The sequence below is a fragment of the Oncorhynchus clarkii genome, chromosome 25 (assembly GCF_045791955.1).
Source record: "Oncorhynchus clarkii lewisi isolate Uvic-CL-2024 chromosome 25, UVic_Ocla_1.0, whole genome shotgun sequence".
NCBI lineage: Eukaryota > Metazoa > Chordata > Actinopteri > Salmoniformes > Salmonidae > Oncorhynchus > Oncorhynchus clarkii.
The window spans coordinates 12,319,351-12,339,486 of record NC_092171.1 but is presented as its reverse complement, the minus strand read 5'-3'; the positions used below and the strand labels follow the sequence as shown (position 1 = coordinate 12,339,486).

The 20,136-nt window shown below is 41.7% G+C and overlaps 1 protein-coding gene across 1 annotated transcript; it reads left to right on the top strand.

Annotated features, from left to right (window-relative positions):
* The first annotated feature begins 10,945 nt into the window (after positions 1 to 10,945).
* On the top strand, positions 10,946 to 16,074 carry LOC139383728 (transcription factor Adf-1-like). Its single transcript, XM_071128287.1, has 2 exons — positions 10,946 to 11,078; positions 12,838 to 16,074. The coding sequence occupies exons 1-2, from the start codon at positions 10,946 to 10,948 to the stop codon at positions 13,302 to 13,304; spliced, it is 600 nt and encodes a 199-aa protein (XP_070984388.1). The 3' UTR covers positions 13,305 to 16,074.
* Positions 16,075 to 20,136: the final 4,062 nt, after the last annotated feature.

Genomic DNA, 20,136 nt, shown 5'->3' with positions numbered 1-20,136 from the left:
TCCACAGAATTGTCCTACCTCATGATGCCATCTATTTTGTGAAGTGCACCAGTCCCTCCTGCAGCAAAACACCCCCACAACATGATGCTGTCACCCCCATGCTTCACGGTTGGGATGGTGTTCTTCGGCTTGCAAGCCTCCCCCTTTTTCCTCCAAACATAACGATGGTCATTATGGCCAAACAGTTCTATTTTTGTTTCATCAGAGGACATTTCTCCAAAAAGTACGATCTTTGTCCCCATGTGCAGTTGCAAACTGATTTTGGAGCAGTGTCTTCTTCCTTGCTGAGCGACCTTTCAGGTTATGTCGATATAGGACTCATTTTACTGTGGATATAGATACTTTTGTACATGTTTCCTCCAACATCTTCTCAAGGTCCTTTGCTGTTGCTCTGGGATTGATTTGCACTTTTCGCACCAAAATACATTAATCTCTAGGAGACTGAACGCGTCTCCTTCCTGAGCGGTATGACGGCTGCGTGGTCCCATGGTGTTTATACTTGTGTGCTATTGTTTGTACAGATGAAAGTGGTACCTTCAGGCATTTGGAAATTGCTCCCAAGGATGAACCAGACTTGTGGAGGTCTACACATTTTTTCTGGAGTCTTGGCTGATTTCTTTGGATTTTCCCATGATGTCAAGCAAAGAGGCACTGAGTTTGAAGGTAGGCCTTGAAGTACATCCACACGTACTCCTCCAATTTACTCAAATTATGTCAATTAGCCTATCAGAAGCTTCTAAAGCCATGACAATTTTCTGGAATTTTCCAAGCTGTTTAAAGGCACAGTCAACGTTGTATACAGTATGTAAACTTCTGACCCACTGGAATTGTGATACAATGAATTATAAGTGAAATAATCTGTCTGGAAACAATTGTTGGAAAAATTACTTGTGTCATGCACAAAGTAGATGTCTTAACCGACTTGCCAAAACTATAGTTTGTTAACAAGAAATTTGTGGAGTGGTTGAAAAACTAGTTTTAATGACTCCAATTTAAGTGTATGTAAACTTCCGACTTCAACTGTAGGAAAAATGCCAAGGGGGTGAATACTTTCGCAAGCCACTGTAACTGTCTGTTACATGCAATATGCTGGACTTCACAGGACAGAGGTTGCTATCCGGTTTTGTGATAAAACAAAGGTGGTTGAATTTATTCTGCCACTGTCTTCTTATTGTCTCTGCCTTTAGGCCTATATATATATATATATATATATATCACGGTCGCAAGGCATATTAATTAACAGCAAACAACGCAATTATCACAACACATACAATGTAGGTTGTAATATGGATTTTTTGGGGAGGGGGGGGGGGGCTTTGCTTACCCAGTGGTTTTACCCACGCACCGCTACTACTGGGAGGATCATTCAGAGCGCTGACACTGGGGTGAGTTAGTGCTAAAGAAGCTAACCAAGACCACAGCTTAGTGGATCGTGAGTCAACCGATTCCAAACCAGTCCCAGAATAAATCACAGCTGCGGTCTCTGCATGGTTCGGCCAGCGCCACAGCTCGAGTCAAGGACGAGCCATGTGCGAGGAGGATTTCTGCAGCTACCAAGATCTCCATGAGCAGACTGAGAAGCAGAGGCCCCTTCAGAGCATTATGGCTGAGACACCTCTTCCAGTATACTATAGGCGAGGAGACATAACCTATCCTAATATTTCATGTTGATTCTCTAGTCAGTTTTACACCTCAAACAAATATAGTTTAGCATACAATGCACAAAAGTTGGTGTTTTAAGTTAGTTTTTATTATGTGGATCACCAGAATTTTTATTCACGATTTTATACCACTGATCTCCATTTTCACTTGACATTCCTGCTGCAGGTTTTTTTTATTTAACCTTTATTTAACTTGGCAAGTCAGTTAACAAATTCTTATTTACAATTACGGCCTAACCCGGTGAAACCTGGACGACACTGGGCCAAATGTGCACCGCCCTACGGGGCTCCCAATCATGGACGGATGTGATGCATCCTGGATTCGAACCAGGGACTGCAGTGACACCTCTGAGACTGACATGCTGTGCCTTAGACCGCTGTGCCACTCAGTTCTGATGAGCCTGGGGGTTTGAATCAGACTGCCAACACGGTAGCAGTCAAGCACATTGAGACCCCTCAACCTCTTTGTCTTCAGGATAGCCTCAACTCCCGTGCTGGAGGCCATGCCTTGCACACAGAGAACAACTTTGAACAGGAGCTATTTTCTGGTACATCCTTTCTCTCACTACATATTATTTTGAAACAAATTATTTTTAACATTGGTTATTGATCTAAGCTCAGCAAAAAAAGAAAACAGGACCCTGTCTTTCAAAGATAAATAATAAAAATCCAAATAACTTCACAGATCTTCATTGTAAAGGGTTGAAACTGTTTCCCATGCTTGTTCAATGAACCATAAACAATTAATGAACATGCACCTGTGGAGCGGTCATTAAGACACTAACAGCTTACAGACAGTAGTCAATTAATGTCACAGTTATTAAAACTTAGGACACTAAAGAGGTCTTTCTACTGACTCTGAAAAACACCAGAAGAAGGGTCCCTGCTCATCTGCGTGAACGTGCCTTAGGCATGCTGCAAGGAGGCATGAGGACTGCAGATGTGGCCAGGGCAATAAATTGCAATGTCCGTACTGTGAGACGCTTAAGACAGCACTACAGGGAGACAGGACGGACAGCTGATCGCCCTCGCAGTGGCAGACCATGTGTAACACCTGCACAGGATCGGTAGATCCGAACATCAGACTTGCGGGACAGGTACAGGATGGCAACAACAATTGCCCGAGTTACACCAGGAACGCACAATCCCTCCATCAGTGCTCAGACTGTCCACAATAGGCTGAGAGTGGCTGGACTGAGGGCTTGTAGGCCTGTTGTAAGGCAGGTCCTCACCAGACATCACCGGGAACAACGTCGCCTATGGGCACAAACCCACTGTCGCTGGACCAGACAGGACTTTCAAAAAGTGCTCTTCACTGACGAGTCGTAGTTTTGTCTCACCAGAGGTGATGGTTGGATTCACGTTTATCGTCGAAGGAATGAGCGTTACACCGAGGCCTGTACTCTGGAGCGGGATGGATTTGGAGGGTCCATCATGGTCTGGGGCGGTGTGTCACAGCATCATCGGACTGAGCTTGTTGTCATTGCAGGCAATCTCAACGCTGTGCGTTACAGGGAAGACATCCTCCTCCCTCATGTGGTACCCTTCCTGCAGGCTCATCCTGACATGACCCTCCAGCGCATGATTTCCTGCAAGACAGGAATGTCAGTGTTCTGCCATGACCAGCGAAAGAGCCCGGATCTCAATCCCATTGAGCACGTCTGGGACCTGGCCGGGAACTTGCAGATGCCTTGGTGGAAGAGTGGAGTAACATCTCACAGCAAGAACTGGCAAATCTGGTGCAGTCCATGAGGAGGAAATGCACTGCAGTTCTTAATGCAGCTGGTGGCCACAGCAGATATTGACTGTTACTTTTGATTTTGACCCAGCCTTTGTTCATGGACACATTATTCAATTTCTGTTAGTTACATGTCTGTGGAACTTGTTCAGTTTATGTCTCAGTTGTTGAATCTTGTTATGTTCATACAAAAATTTACACATGCTAAGTTTGCTGAAAATAACCGCAGTTGACAGTGAGAGGATGTTTCTTTTTTTGCTGAGTTGACATCATATTGCCTTGACTTTACATGTTGCAGGAATAGCCAAACATGTGTGATCCACGGAACCAGGATCGCATCATCATGGACAACAATTCAGAGTACCAGAAGAACCTTCAAGAGTTTTTCCCTCGTGGACCAGATAAGTGGACGAAAGCTTCAGCAGCAACCATGCACAGTAATACACAATGTAAGGACACAAGCAAAGCTCAAGACTTGAACCCAAAAAAATACAACCTCAACCTCTATGTCAATGGCAAGGTTTTACTCATTCACATTCCTTTGGGTAGAAATGCGAAGGGTGGAGAAAGGTGCTCAGCGGTGGATGGATCTGCCTACCACAGCTGACTATACCCCACGTGTGAGTCTGAAACATGCCTGGGCAGGACAGAGGTGCCCAGGCAGCAGCCCCTCTACAACCATAGGCCTGAGCTTTCCTCTTTACAATACACAGTGACAAACTCACCCCAGGTCAGTATGGGCATGTGTGGGACACCCAGGAAGTTCCTCAGGAGCTCCAGCCACTTCTTCTAGCTTTAGACGATCCAGTGAAGAGAGTTCAGAAGGCAGCAGCAGTGTGCCAGTACGTCGTCGGGACGGCAGACTCCAGCGCCCGTGGCATCCTTCGTAATGCACTACATCATGGTCAAATCAAATGTTATTTGTCACATGCTTTCGTAAACAACAGTTGTAGACTAACATTGAAATGCATACTTAAGGGCCCTTCCCAACAATGCAGAGAAAATTTGAAATATTATAGAAAACAATAAAGAGGAATAAAGACAATGAGTAACGATAACCTGGCTATATACACGGGGTTCCAGTACAGAGTCGATGTGGAGGGGTACGAGGTAATTGTGGTAGATATGTACATATAAGTGACTAGGCAACAGGATAGATGATAGATGATAGATATCAGTAGCAGCAGCGTATGTGATGAGTCAAAAGAGTTGTTTAAAAGGGGGTCAATGCAGATAGTTCAGGTAGCTATTTGGTTAACGATTTAGCAGTCTTATGACTTGGGGGTAGAAGCTTTTCAGGGTCCTGTTGGTTCCAGACTTGGTGCATCGGTACCGCTTGCCGTGCGGTAGCAGAGAGAACAGTTATGATTTGGGTGGCTGGAGTCTTTGACAATTTTTTGGGCCTTGCTCTGACACCGCCTGGTATAGAGGTCCTGGATGACAGGGAGCTCGGCCCCAGTGATGTACTGAACCGTACACACTACCCTCTGTAGCACCTTCTGGTCTGATGCCAAGCAGTTGCCATACCAAGAGGTGACGCAGCCAGTCAAGATGCTCTTAATGTAGAACTTTTTGAGGATCTGAGGGCCTATGCCAAATCTCTTCAGCGCCCTGAGGGGGAAGAGGCATTGTCGTGCCTTCTTCATGGCTGTGTTGGTGTGTGTGGACTATGTTAATTCCTTCGTGATGTGGACACCATGGAAATTGAAGCTCTCGACACGCTCCACCACAAGCCCGCCAATGTGGATGGGGCGTGCTCGTTCCTGTAGTCCACGATCAGCACCTTTGTCTTGCAGACATTGAGGTAGAGGTTGTCGTCCTGGCACCACAATGCTAGCTCACTGACCTCCTCCCTATAGGCAGTCTCATCGTCGATCAGGCCTACCACCATCACCAACAAATTGAATTATGGTGTTGGAGTCGTGCACAACAGTACTTCCTGGGTGAACAGAAGTACAGGAGGTAGAGCTCTGCTACCTGTCCCGAGCCTGATCGTCTCCGACGTCAAACATTGGGTTAGGGCTGAGTAGGGTCTGTTTTTTCATCAACGAGTAGGGTGTCACGGCCTGACCTTAGAGCTTTTTATGTCTCTATTTTGGTTTGGTCAGGGTGTGATTTGGGTGTGAAAGGGTATGAAAGAAAGCATGACCACTTACCACGCTGCGCTTTGGTCCGATGATTCCTCATCGTCCGACGACGAATATCGTTACATAGGGTATGGGCATGGTTCAGGTATCACTAAATTGATCACTAACGTTTTGAAGCTGAGACATTTGCTAGTGATCTGATGCACATTTTAAAACCTAAACATCTAAAAACATTTAACAAAACTAAGCCAACGAAAGAGGACATAACATTGAACATTTAAAAACACTTAGCTCTCCCAACTGACAGGACCCAACCTGCCTGAACTCTTGGCTCTGCGTATATAGATTTATCAGAGTCCCGGGCAGAGTCTTGCAAGAGTCTTGCAAGGCACAGGTGAGAGGAATTAGTTCATTATTCTTCTTCTATGATATTATGGTGGTCCGCAAACAACTTTAAAGGTATATTCCGCCACTCAGTGGATGGGGTGAAAACTGATCAACATTAACGCAATTGGGAGAAGGGAAAGGTGCTAAAATATTCTTCTAATTTTAAAAAGTAAACAAAAAAACAAAATTAAAACTGTACTCATTCAGTTGAATTGAAATGTCTATTCAGATCCGTACACAGGCTCAGGAACCTCTTCATTCAGAAATCATTTTGGCTGTAAAGTCCTGGAGATCCAGAAATCTTTTTGCCGCCTTCACAATGATGTCTAGCTTCTTAGATGTTTTATCAGTTTGACTAGCAGTTTATCACTTGCGTTATAAACACAACAAAGTCCACCTTCTTCACAGTTAGTGTGTCGGGATCCTTCTCCTGAACGGCATTCACTGTAGGCTGTGGAACATGCAATACCATCTTATCTCGACTCACTCCATAGCTATTTTCACTGCCTCCACATAGGAGACCTGCTGGATGGTTGAGGATCCAAGGCCTCAGATCAGTTTGGCAAATGACTGACAGATAGCCAGACCACCCTCTCTCCCACGGGAGAGGAGAGGGGTGGCTGGGACGGTTTTATGACACCTCACGCCAATCGCAAATTGTATGCAGCAGATGACTCCTTTTGGTCTCTAGTATCAAGATTGGAATGTCTTTGTTACAGAGACATTTTGCCGCTCAAAAACTCTAACGTCCCAAAGAGGGAACTTTGGAACAATATTTCTAAAATAGAAATATTAAGAATGGTCAGTGGGAATCTAAAGAATAATCATGTCATATTGCTTTTTATTTTAGGATGTTATTAAAAACTGCATCACGGAAATACTGTAACTTGAAGAGCTTTCACACTGTGCATATCAGGTTTACATCCTTTATGTTGTGTAGGAAATATGAAGAACTATTAAACTATTTCCGTTAAGATAGGAATGTGATTTTAGTTTTCTAACGAGATAGTTTTCATGTCCGCTGCACATTAACTAAGCCACGCCCCAAATGAGGTCAGAAGAGCGTGTCAGTGCTTAAAAGGACTCGCTAAGAATTAACATACCAGAACAGCAGACGTGAAGCGTGAGCTAAACGTTAAAAATGGTTGAAACTCTCAGACCAGAAAGCGTGGAGTTGTGGCTACACGTTGAAATGGTTGGAAACGTAGAACTTTGAATCTCAACACGAGGTGAAGAAGATAAAGACTAGACTTTAACATTGACAGTCTGCAGCTGTGCATGTAAAAGTGGTCCTAGAACTTTGACTATCTACCCGAGGAAGAGAAGAGGCAAGAACCTCACCTCAGACATTCACTGGTGAATCATTGAAGCCACAGACAAATAAGAAGAAGGACATTGTGACATCTGGTGGACAATCAGAGCCTTACACCCACGGGAGAGCCCACTGAGACAACATTCCGACAGGGCTTGGTTCTGGCTGAGATAGATGACGAATGAAGGCATTCACCACGTAAATACATTTGTTAGTTTCTTACCCAAGCGGGCGGTGGTTCATGTGCAAGGTATATGATTAATGAGAGAATAGTTATCGAATGTATCCACGATAAATGTCCCTTTCTCTATCTCTCTTTTCCCCCACCCCCTCTCCATCTGTGTAGCAAGCCGTCATATCTTGTCAGTCCACTAGGGACATTTGTCTCATGTCAGTGTGTATGTGTATTCTGTGTTATTATTTAGTTGGTAAATAAATAATTAACTCAATTTGTATAGTACTCAATAATCAGAAAAGGCTGGGGTTCTTGTACTTTCAAGAGGTCTGCAATGTTCAGAATGAGACTGATATGAGGTAATGATTAATAAGTGACTGTTATCGATATATAACTGATATATATATATATATAGATATATATATATATATATATATATATATATATATATATATACACACACACACATCTTCTTGAGTTTAATTCAGGAGATGGTAACTCATTAAACAACTTCTTCTGTGGTGCCCCAAATTCCAAATAAGTTCATTGTTACATGATTAATTTAATCGGGTAACAATTAAACATAATGGACTGAATAAATAACAGTCATCAGATTGATGAAAGTCACGACAAAGGGCACTCCGGTAATGTGATGCCCATAATAATTACAGCAATGCGCTTCATTTGACTATTCAACTATGACATTTATTCCTTTGACAAACACTTACCTGGTGTCCAAACTTTTTACAATTGCAACACTTCAGCGGCTTCTGTACATATAGTCTCACTGCATATCTCACATACCCAAGTTTTCAATGAGTAGGGAGAAACATTTCATCAAACGACAGTGAAACTGATAGACAGAAAGAAGGAGAAACGCCTATCATTCTGGTCAAGCGATGTGCGTCTACCACCCCTGGCATGTTATCCCTAAACAACACGGCCTCTATGTCCAATGAGATGCCAGAGATGACACCTTTAACTGGTGCACTACTCTGAAATCATAGCTTTCCACATCACATCATTCCACTTTTCCCAATTCATCCTTCACCATCTTCGAGACCGAGAACAGGCCCCTCAAAAAAACACCCTTGCTCACGAATCGCACTCCAACTATAAACTGCTGTTAATTTCCAACTTTAGCCCTTTTTACTCCACTGCTCTTCACCATCGTCCACTCAGTCTCACCAGCTTCACTTCTGTAAGTCACTCTGGCTAAGAGAGTCTACTAAAATGTACTAGGGGATTTTGTAGTTGTGAAGGGGTTGACTTACTCTCAGGTATTGATGGAGCTGGCTCCTCCACTGCAGAACCTGTTTGGAGAATTGTGTAACCTTCATCCATAGCTTCAGTAATATGTTTGGGCCTGCAGCAGATAAAATAAATTGGCCTGTGGCACAGACAGCTAGATCAATCTGCTAATACAGGACATGTGCATGTGAGAGAAAAAAAATGGATTCATTTTTAAAATATTTTTTTTTATTCTGATTTTTTCAGGGGGTGCTGCAGCACCCCTACTTCCCGCAGCTATGACTGGCCTGGGAGCTGAATAACACATTGTTCTAAATTAAGGGCCAGAATAATAGCAGTGACGAACCTGGGTGTGTATCCTCTGTGAATTTGGATATAATCATATTTTCTATCAGCCTTAACTATTCATATTGCTAAATATACCCGTCAGGACTCTTATTTTGAAGGATTAAAAACATACAGTGACCAGGATGTTCACTACAGACACAGTAGTGAAGAAGGCACAATACCGACACTTCAACCGCAGGATGCTGAAGAAATTCGGCCTGTCCCAGAGGGCCCTCACAGTGTTCTACAGGAGCACCATCGAGAACATACTGTCGGACTGCATCACAGCCTACGTCAACTCCACAGTCTAAAAATTAGGGGTTCAACTGGAGTTCTTCTAAGATCCTCAAAGATCCTCGAAGAACCTTAGGGTTCTTGGCAATGAAAAACAGTCCGAATGGGTTCTTCAAAGAACTTCTTAGGAGGTGGGGTTCATCGAGGAACCCCCATTGTTGCTTGAGTTCTTCGGGGAACTTCGCAATTGCAACTGAAAATGCTGGTGCAAAGTTTGAATGCAACAACAGTTAAAAGGTAAGTTGGGTTGATGTTTGGCTCTGAATATGTATCGAAATAATTTATATAATAATATAAAATACTAACGAATAACGAAAAGGTTCCTGGAGTATCCTTTAGGGGCTCTTCAAATTGAAACTGTGGGGAACCCCTCCCTAAAAGTTATTCGAAGGACCTTTTGTGGGAAACTCCATAAATTCTTCAAAGAACCCCTTATAATGTTTTCTCGAAAACCCTTTTGGGGTTAATTTTTTTAAAACTCCCTGTCCACCCTCCCACCATTTTTTTTCTTTTTGGGGGGGGGGGGGGGGGGGGGGGGGTTTAACTGCCTTGCAGAACGACAGATTTGTCCCTTGTCGGCTCGGGATTCAATCCAACAACCTTTCAATTGGTTAGCGCGTTTTCCCAACGCTCTAACCACTAAGGGACCTGCCGCACCATGGAAGTCAGTAGATAGGTTTTCTTCCAATCGCGAAAGATTTTCATGCGACTATTCTAAAATCTGCATAAATAAAATATGTGCATTTTCCCACTAGAGATTTGTTTTCATAAAATTGATTTGTTGCGGATTAAAGTCTGTGCGTGATGACGTAGTGCACATGAAAATGTATTTTTGCGGTTATATTCCCATGTTGGTTTCCATCGCATTTTCAACTTTACTGATGGTTTTGTCACTAAAAATGTTGTGTTATATAGTGATTGTGCCCACTCTGGTATTGGCACATGCGCCATAGACAACATTTTGCAGTTAGGTTTACAGTGCGTGTATAGCCAATACATGATTAGCATAGACAAAAGAGAGAGATTATTTTAATTTGTCAAATGGCAGTCAAGCATTGATCATCATGTCACCAGAATAAGACCCTCAATATTTATTGGAAAGGCACATCAAGCTCATCATCACCTTGCACTTTCACTATCCTGTGAAGTTCATTATAATTTATTTCATCTGTAGCCTAATACACTGCGTGCTTTCCCGAGTCATAGTGGGAGGTCCATGTGTTTATGGATAATTCCGTCGCCTGATTCCAAGTTTATGGAAATGTGGTTTCAGAGAGTGTCGAATTTAGACAACAAAAAATGTCATTGCTAATTTGCTATGTGAGGCTTATTTGATCAATAGAAGTTCGTAATTGTTAGGTTGTTAATTAAGAATGCACTGGTATGAGTGGACGCACGTTCGCCATCTAAATAAATCGAGTTGTGCCTGTTATTCACACGCGTATCTGTCCTCTCATTGGCTAGAATGTTCCCATCTGATTGGGCCTCGTCTTGACGAAATGTATTTCTAGTTTTAGAGAGGTCACTCGACTATCTTGTCAATATAATATAACATCTTTGGGTCTGGCTACCTATTGGCTAGAATGTTCCCATCTGATTGGGCCTCTTCCATACTTGACGAAATGTATTTCCAGTTTTAGAGAGGTCACTCGACTATCTTGTCAATATAATGGAACATCTTTGGGTCTGGCTACCTAGGTAACTAGTCTTGGGATGGCTGCAGAAAGGCTCATATCAGCGGTTTCTGACTACCCAGAATTATACAACTCAACTTTGACTTCATATAGAGACCCGGTAAAAAAATTAGACGCATGGAAGGCTGTGGGTAAACAATTGGGACTGAAAGGTATGATCTGATTCGCTAACAACGTTAGCATACATTTTGGCTAACTAACGTTAGATAGTTAGCGCTAGCACGAGTTTAACTTGTCAATGCTCTAGTTAGTTATTAAGTATGACATATCGGACTATTAAATAGATTGCAAACAACATTCAGACCGGCCTCGCCATCGAGGGTAACCGCCAGGTATAGCTAGCTACTGTTTTGCCTGGTTAGTTTCAGTTGTTTGTAAAACATTTACGCAACTGTTCCTCTATTTTTCTGTTAATTAAATTTGTTTAGTTGGTTATATTGTATTAAATAGTATGCTGCGTGCCTATGTCAATATACCGTGGAGAGTAGCTAGTTAACATGCATTGTGGCAGTGTGTCACGATTTGTTTACTTGTTAGCTAGCTAGCTCATTAGCTCACCATCAAATGTAAACAATGAATGGAGCAAAAATGCATTACATTTATACATGTAAATATCTCATGATTTATATCATTCGATAGGCTATGGTTATCAGCTGTGCAACGTTTGAATTCTGAGTCAGTTTTTTGGATGCCACAGGGAGCTGGCCCATATTGACTCCAATGATTCCCACAGTTGTGTCAAGTTGGCTGGATGTCATTTGGGTGGTGGACCCAAATGCCCAGCAGTGTTGCAGTTCTTGTTACAAACCGGTGCACCTACTACCATACCCCGCTCAAAGGCACTTAAATGTTTTGTCTTGCCCATCCACCCAATGAATGGCACACAAACAATCCATGTCTCAAGGCTTAAAAAATAACATTTAACCTGTCTCCTCCCCTTAATCTACACTGATTGACATGGATTTAACAAGTGACAGCAATAAGGGATCATAGCATTCACCTGGTCAGTATGTCATGAATAGAGCAGGTGTCTTTAATGTTTTGTACACAGTGTGTGCTGCTGCTACTCTGTTTACTATCTATCCTGATTGCCTAGTCACTTTACCCTACCTAAATGTACATATTACCTCAACTACCTCGTACCCCTGCACATTAACTCCTTGTATATTGCCTTTTATTTTATTGTTACTACTTCAAAAAATAAAATGTTTACTTTTTAACTGCATTGTTGGGAAAGGGCTCTTAAGTAAGCATTTCACTGTGAAGTCTACATCTGTATCCAGCGCTTGTGATAAGTTGATTTGAATTTAACTCTAATGTTGGCAATATAATGTCAAAATTGGAGTTCAATATAATGTCAACATTTGAGTGAAATTCTTGGCTATGGTAGTGCACACCTTTTAATCCACTGACTGCGTAACTGTACACTTCAGAGAATGGGGACCTTAACGCATCCATGGCTCTGATTTTTTGGGAGGAGAGTGGTTAAACCTATACTAGCCCTTGATCATGACTATTCCATTACACATAAATCATTGGACAAAGGCGTCTTCTGTAGGGGAATCTGAACATTAACACACGTCGCTTGCAGTACAGTATTGGAAGCGTAAGGGAGAAAGCAGAATGCCGCCTAGAATTTGAGCGTTATACCTACACCATCCCTCAGCTTTAGCCTATACCAAACTAGGCCGAAGTGGCGTGTTTCCATTGAGGCAAACAATAGACTCAGTCTTGTTTCAACTAACCAAATATGTAGACTAGGGGGTTAACAAAATTGGAAGACTAAATGTGTGTGAACACAGCTCATCAAAATGACCATGTCATAAACCATGTATTACCATGTAGCCATAAAGAAAAGTACAAAAGAGATTACTGTCAGATGGTAACTTGCATGTCCTTTTTTTGTTCCAGAGGAAGATGCCCGAAAGAAATGGAGAAATCTGAGGGATGTGTTTACGAGGAAAGTGAAAGCAGATCGGATTCGTGGTGGCAAAGGGAAGGCCCTCAAAAAATGGCGATACAGTGAATTAATGGCATTTCTGATCCCATACATACAGCGAGGTAGAGGCACTGGCGGCAACAATAGCACAGAGGAGTTTGATGATGGAAAAGATGACACAACTAGCAACTCTGATGTCCTGATTGATCTTGATGGAAGTGTGGTTGATACCAAGATGTCACCACCATTGGACAACAACTTGCATGAGATTACATGGAAAGATTCCTGGCAAACAGCTGGACAGGGAGACAATGAGGATGAGATGTTTTTCATGAGCCTTCTCCCTCACCTCAAGCGGTTACCTTACAAGAAAAAGTGTGCAATTAAGCTGAAATTCCACCAACTTCTTCATGATGCTGAATTTGAGGACGCAGATTAGTGAATCTATATTTTGTATCAAGGATTTGGGACTTTCTTAGGACAGAACATTTTGATGGAAAAGCACACATCTTACATATTTCTGAGTTTGAGCCCACCGATGATGTTTCAGTGTGGGAGTGATGGACGGGAGAGGGCTGTAGTTTAATGACAACCGAACTGAGTTAGAATTTTTTATTTTTTGTAGCCTAATATTTGTGGAGAGGGCTGCTGTAAACATATAGACCCTTTTTACATGATATATATACAGTGGCTTGCGAACGTATTCACCCCCATTGACATTTTTCCTATTTTGTTGCCTTACAACCTGGAATTAAAATAGATTTTTCGGGGGTTTGTATCGTTTGATTTACACAACATGCCTACCACTTTGAAGATGCAACATATATATTTTTGTGAAACAAACAAGAAATAAGACAAAAAAAACAACTTGAGCGTGCATAACTATTCACCCCCCCAAAGTCAATACTTTGGAGGGCCACCTTTTGCAGGAATTACAGCTGCAAGTCTCTTGGGGTATGTCTCTATAAGCTTGGCACATCTAGCCGCAGGGATGTTTGCCCATTCTTCAAGGCAAAACTGCTCCAACTCCTTCAAGTTGGATGGGTTCTGCTGTGTACAGCAATCTTTAAGTCATACCACAGATTCTCAATTGGATTGAGGTCTGGGCTTTGACTAGGCCATTCCAAGACATTTAAATGTTTCCCCTTAAACCACTCGAGTGTTGCTTCAGCAGTATGCTTAGGGTCATTGTCCTGCTGGAAGGTGAACCTCTGTCCCAGTCTCAAATCTCTGGAAGACTGAAACAGGTTTCCCTGTATTTAGTGCTATCATAATTCCTTCAATTCTAACCAGTTTCCCAGTCCCTGCCGATGAAAAACATCTCCACAGCATGATGCTGCCACCACCATGCTCCACTGTGGGGATGTTGTTCTTGGGGTGATGAGAGGTGTTGGGTTTGCGCCAGACATAGCATTTCCTTGATGGCCAAAAAGCTCAATTTTAACACTTCTGTGTTTTATTTTTTTGAATTTTTTGAAACAAGTAATTGTTTAAATTTCACTTTACCAATTTGGCCTATTTTCTGTATGTCCATTACATGAAATCCAAATAAAAATATATTTAAATTACAGGTTGCAATGCAACAAAATAGGAAAAATGGCAAAGGGGATGAATACTTTCGCAAGGCACTGTACATACACACACACTCACTCCCGGTCAAAAGTTTTAGAACACCTACTATATATATATATATATATCTAACACACACAACCGTTCAAAAGTTTGGCATCACTCAGAAATGTCCTTATTTTTTTAAGAAAAGGAACATTTTTGTCCATAAAAATAACATCAAATTGATCAGAAATACAGTGTAGACATTGTTAATGTTACAAATGGCTATTGTAGCTAGAAACTGATGATTTTTAATGGAATGTCTATGTAAGCGTACAGAGGCCAATTATCTTCAACCATCACTCTTGTGTTCCAATGGCACATTGTGTTAGCTAATCCAAGTATATCACTTTAAAAGGCTAATTGATCATTAGAAAACGCTTTTACAATTATGTTAGCACAGCTGAAAACTGTTGTTCTGATTACAGAAGCAATGAAACTGGTCTTCTTTAGACTAGTTGCGTATCTGGAGCATCAGCATTTGTGGGTTTGATTACAGGCTCAAAATGGCCAGAAAAAAATACCTTTCTTCTGAAACTTGTCAGTCTATTCTTGTTCTGAGAAATGAAGGCTATTCCATGTGAGAAATTGCCAAGAAACTGAAGATCTCGTACAACGCTGTGTAAAGCATGGAGGAGGAGGTGTTTTGGTGTGGGGGTGCTTTGCTGCTGACACTGTGATTTATTTAGAATTCAAGGCACACTTAACCAGCATGGCTACCACAGCATTCTGCAGCAATTACGGTGGTTTGGGCTTCGAGGGGCTATCATTTGTTTTTCAACAGGACAATGACCCAACACACCTCCAGGCTGTGTAAGGGCTATTTTAACAAGAAGGTGAGTGATGGAGTGCTGCATCAGATGACCAGGCCTCCACAATCCCCCGACCTCAACCAAATTGAGATGGTTTGGGATGAGTCGGACCACAGAGTGAAGGAAAAGCAACCCGGGTGAAGCTGGTTGAGAGAATACCAAGAGTGTGCAAAGCTGTCATCAAGGTTAAAGGGTGGTTATTTTGAAGAATCTCAAGTATAAAATACTTTTACACTTAAAGTACGTTTACACTTTTTTTTGGTTACTACATGATTCCATATGTGTGATTTCATAGTTTGTCTTCACTATTATTCTACAATGTAGAAAATAGTACAAATAAAGAAAAACCCTTGAATGAGTAGGTGTTCTAAAACTTTTGACTGTGTGCGTGTGTGTATATATATATATATATCGTTCAGAAGATTTAAATGTTTGTAACTTAGAATTTTATTTGTAAAAAAAAGATGACTTGCATATTAACATGTAATTTTTTTTCCCATAACCGTCTATAGTTGGGGCACCTTATGTTCTTTCCTCTGGTCACGTTCATCTTTGATAGTCCTACAGGTATGCCTTTTGTTCACTCCTGTAATACTCTACAGTCTGATTTGCAACTGAATAATTTTTTGTTGTTGAGTAAATGTTCTCCAAGCTAGTGTAATGGCACAATGGTTTGTCTTTTTGTCAATTGATCTGTTTTTGTTTTTCAACTTTGAAGTTGTATATTTAATTTATGTTTTTTTAGACCTTTTGTTTTAGCTTAATAAAAGTTGTGGTTAAATGCTGCCCCATGCTTTACTCAAGAGTTTCGTAGATCTGAAATTCTGCTGCATTCATTTCACTACGGCATTGATGCTGTAATTTTAAGCAAGTTAATTGCATTTGCTATATTCAAGATTGACATTGCATTCAAATCACACTTTACAATTACACATTTGTAGGGCCCAAGCAGTGGTATCACCGACAACGATGAGATGGTCTATAGGGAGGAGGTCAGAGAACTGGCATTGTGGTACCAGAACAACAACCTCTCCCTCAATTTGAGCAAGACAAAGGAGCTGATTGTGGACTACAATAAAAGGTGGGCTGACCAGGCTCCCATTAACATCGACGGGAGCTGAAGTGGAGTGGGTAGAGAGTTTCAAGTTCCTTGGTGACACCACCAACAAACTATTATGGTCCAAACATACCAAGACAGTTGTGAAAAGGGCAAGACAAAACCTTTTCCCCCTCAGGAGACTGAAAAGATTTGGCATGGGTCTCCAGATCCTCAAAAGGTTCTACAGCTGCACCATCGAGAGCATCCTGACCAGTTGCATCACCACCTGGTATGGCAATTGCTCGGCATCTGACCATAAGGCGCTACAGTGGGTAGTGCGAACGGCCCAGTACACTGGGGCCAAGTTTCCCGGACCTATACAATAGGCGGTGTCAGAGGAAAGCCCATAAAATTGTCAGAGATTCCAGTCACCCAAGCCATAGACTGTTTTCTCTGCTACCGCACGGCAAGTGGTACCGGAGCGCCAAGTCCAGGACCAAAAGGCTCCTCAACAGCTTCTACCCTCAAGCCATAAGACTGCTGAACAATTAATACAATCGCCACCAGACAATTTACATTGACCCCCCCTTCTTTTTTGTACACTGCTGCTACGCGCCGTTTATTATCTATGCATAGTCACTTCACCCCCACCTACATGTTCAAATTACCTCAACTAACCTGTACCCCTGCACACTGACTCGGTACCGGTGCCCCCTGTATATAGCATTGTTATTGTTTTTCTTATTGTGTTCATTTTTATTATTACTTTTTAAATTAGTCTACCTGGTAAATATTTTCTGCACTAAGGGTTGTCTTCAGACTGGGCCATCGTGTCCTCCACTTCATCATACATCTAAAACCACTCAGGTCAGCTTTGACTTAACACTCCTATGCACAAGTTGATTCGATCTGTAACGCTGAACAGCTGTGCTACAGCACGATAGTAATGAAAGGCAATGTTCCTACGTTAGCGGAGACTGCATTTACGGTAAACGCTTCTTATGTCAGCTCAATCGTAAATGACCTTTTAAAGCTAGAATCCTTCATGGTGAAACTGCTGCGTCCGCCTAGCGATATTACAACAACACCATTTTTTCCCCTCTCAGACCTCATTGGACGCACAATAGAAGAGCGCAATATGTACTGCATTTTTTTTTTACCATGATGCTCCTCAGCTCGATAACAATAACGGTGGTTGGGGTGGCCAGTGGCTCTGTTTCAGCGATACGGATTGAGAAGCTGTTGCGAAGACTTCTTTGAAAGTGCTCTTCATCTGACATTGGTTCAAATTAAATGTGCAGCTGCAAATGACATTTTCTGCACCTCTCCTCAGCTCGTCCTTTCAAGGAAAGAGATAAGGAGACCTCACACTTGTTACAATAGAGTAAACAAAGTTCACAAAATGCATGTATCAACCTTCAAACAAACCATTCACACAATCCATTAACGAACGCAATCAGTGATTATGATTATTGATTATTAGTAGTTGCAGCATCCCTTTTAAAGCAAATTTACGTTTGATCAGAAAATGTGGTCGGAGGCTCTGTACGGAGGGTGTGACGCACAGGGTTGGGTAGGATACTTTCTAAATGTAATCCGTTTCAGTTACTAGTTACCTGTCCCAAATTGTAATCAGTAATGTAACTTTTGGATTACCAAAGCTCTAATGTAATCTGTTTACATTCAGTTACTTTTAGATTACTTTCCCCTTAAGAGGCATTAGAAGAAGACAAAAATGTATGTTACCAATTGAATGGCATCTATTACAGGATAAATCAATGTTAAAGTTTACATAGCTGGTCATATGGATGTAACATTTTGCTTTATGGGTTGGTTATGTAGGCTTCTTCTAACACATCGCTTTCCAGTACATATAATATTATTAAAATATATCTTTACATTAATAGATATAATTTATAAGTCCAAAAATAGATGTAGCAACTACAGATAGCCCCTTTAAGTCTATCAAATGTGTGCGAGTTTGAGCATGTGTCCATTAGGCCTGTGGATGTATTGTTTTTATCAGCATGAATTAGATTGAGCAATAAAGCCCCACTTTTATTCCATAGGCTGGGATCCTCACTATGCAGCTGTTGCAAGAGCATATTTTTCACTGGCTGTCCACTGGTTTTAAAAACAATGATTTGTAGGCAGCTTAAACTTCTTGATTTTCAACCATTTTTGGGTTCAAATAAACATTTAGATTTGTGAACAGCCATCCACAACAACCACAATCCGTAAGGTGCAAATAGCTAAATGAGAGTGCAGCCGTGTGATTCACATCAATGTACTATGTAGATACCAATAATAAGTGACATCCGTATCAACGTAGACTACACCACTGCTGTCATCCATACCTCCAAGCGTTTATTCAAGTTGGATAATCTTTGGATGCCGACAGCAGTCACACCATTGGAAGACATAGCTTGGACTGTAGCCTATAAAAGCCTATTCCTGCTCTTTTCCCCCGACCCATCAAACACATTTGACATGTCATCATAGTGGTCTCTGAAAACAACCTCTCACTCAACGTCAGAAAAACGAAGGAGATGATCGTGGACTTTAGGAAACAGCAGAGGGTGCACCCTCTTATCTACATCGACGGGGCCGTAGTGGAGAAGGTGGAAAGCTTGAAGTTCCTTGGCGAACACATCACTGGCAAACTATGATGAAGATGAGCAAAACGAAACGTGCTGAATTTAACTGTTGAGAGCGAGGACAGAATGAAGCAACAAAGAGGAGGTATGTACGTCGCACAAGATTAGGGGAAATACTATGAAAGGTAGGCCTACTAATTAGACAAATGTAAAATAGGCCCGATATTTTTTTGTTTGTACCAGCCGTCCCCAGTAAAATGGTCCAGCACTTAAATATAAACAATGGGCATGGCTGGCGGCCATGGTCCTGTTTCTTTATGACTTTTGCGCTATTTCTGTTTATCTACACTGAACAAAAAATATAAATGCAACATGTAAAGTGTTGGTCCCATGTTTAATGAGCTGAAATAAAATATCCCAGAAATGTTTCACATATGCACAAAAAGCTAATCTCCTAAAATGTGTTTACATCCCTGTTAGTGTGCGTTTCTCCTGATGATACACCTGACAGGTGACATTATTTTTTATCTCTACTTTGCACATTCTTCCACTGCAAATCTACCATTCCAGTGTTTTACTTGTTATATTGTATCTACTTTGCCACCATGGCCTTTTTATTCTCTTTACCTCCCTTATCTCACCTCATTTGCTCACATCGTATATAGACTGTATTATTGACTGTATGTTTGTTTTACTCCATGTGTAACTCTGTGTCGTTGTATGTGTCGAACTGCTTTGCTTTATCTTGGCCAGGTCGCAATTGTAAATGAGAACTTGTTCTGAACTTGCCTACCTGGTTAAATAAAGGTTAAATAACCAAATAAATAAAAAGGTGTGGCATATCAAGAATCTGATTAAACAGCATGATCTTTACACAGGTGCGTGCACCTTGTGCTGGGGACAGTAAAAGGCCACACTAAAATGTGCAGTTCTGTCACACAACACAATGCCACAGACATCTCAAGTTGAGGGAGCTTGCAATTGGCCTGCTGACTGCAGGAATGTCCACCAGGGCTGTTGACAGATAATTGAATGTTAATTTCTCGAGCCGAAGCCGCCTCCAAAGTCGTTTTTAGAGACTTTGGTAGTATGTCCAACCGGCCTCACATCCGCAGACCACATGTATAGCGTTGTGTGGGTGAGCGGTTTGCTGATGTTAACATTGTGAACAGAGTGCCTCAAGTCCCAAAGTATCGTCCGGGTTTGGCCATC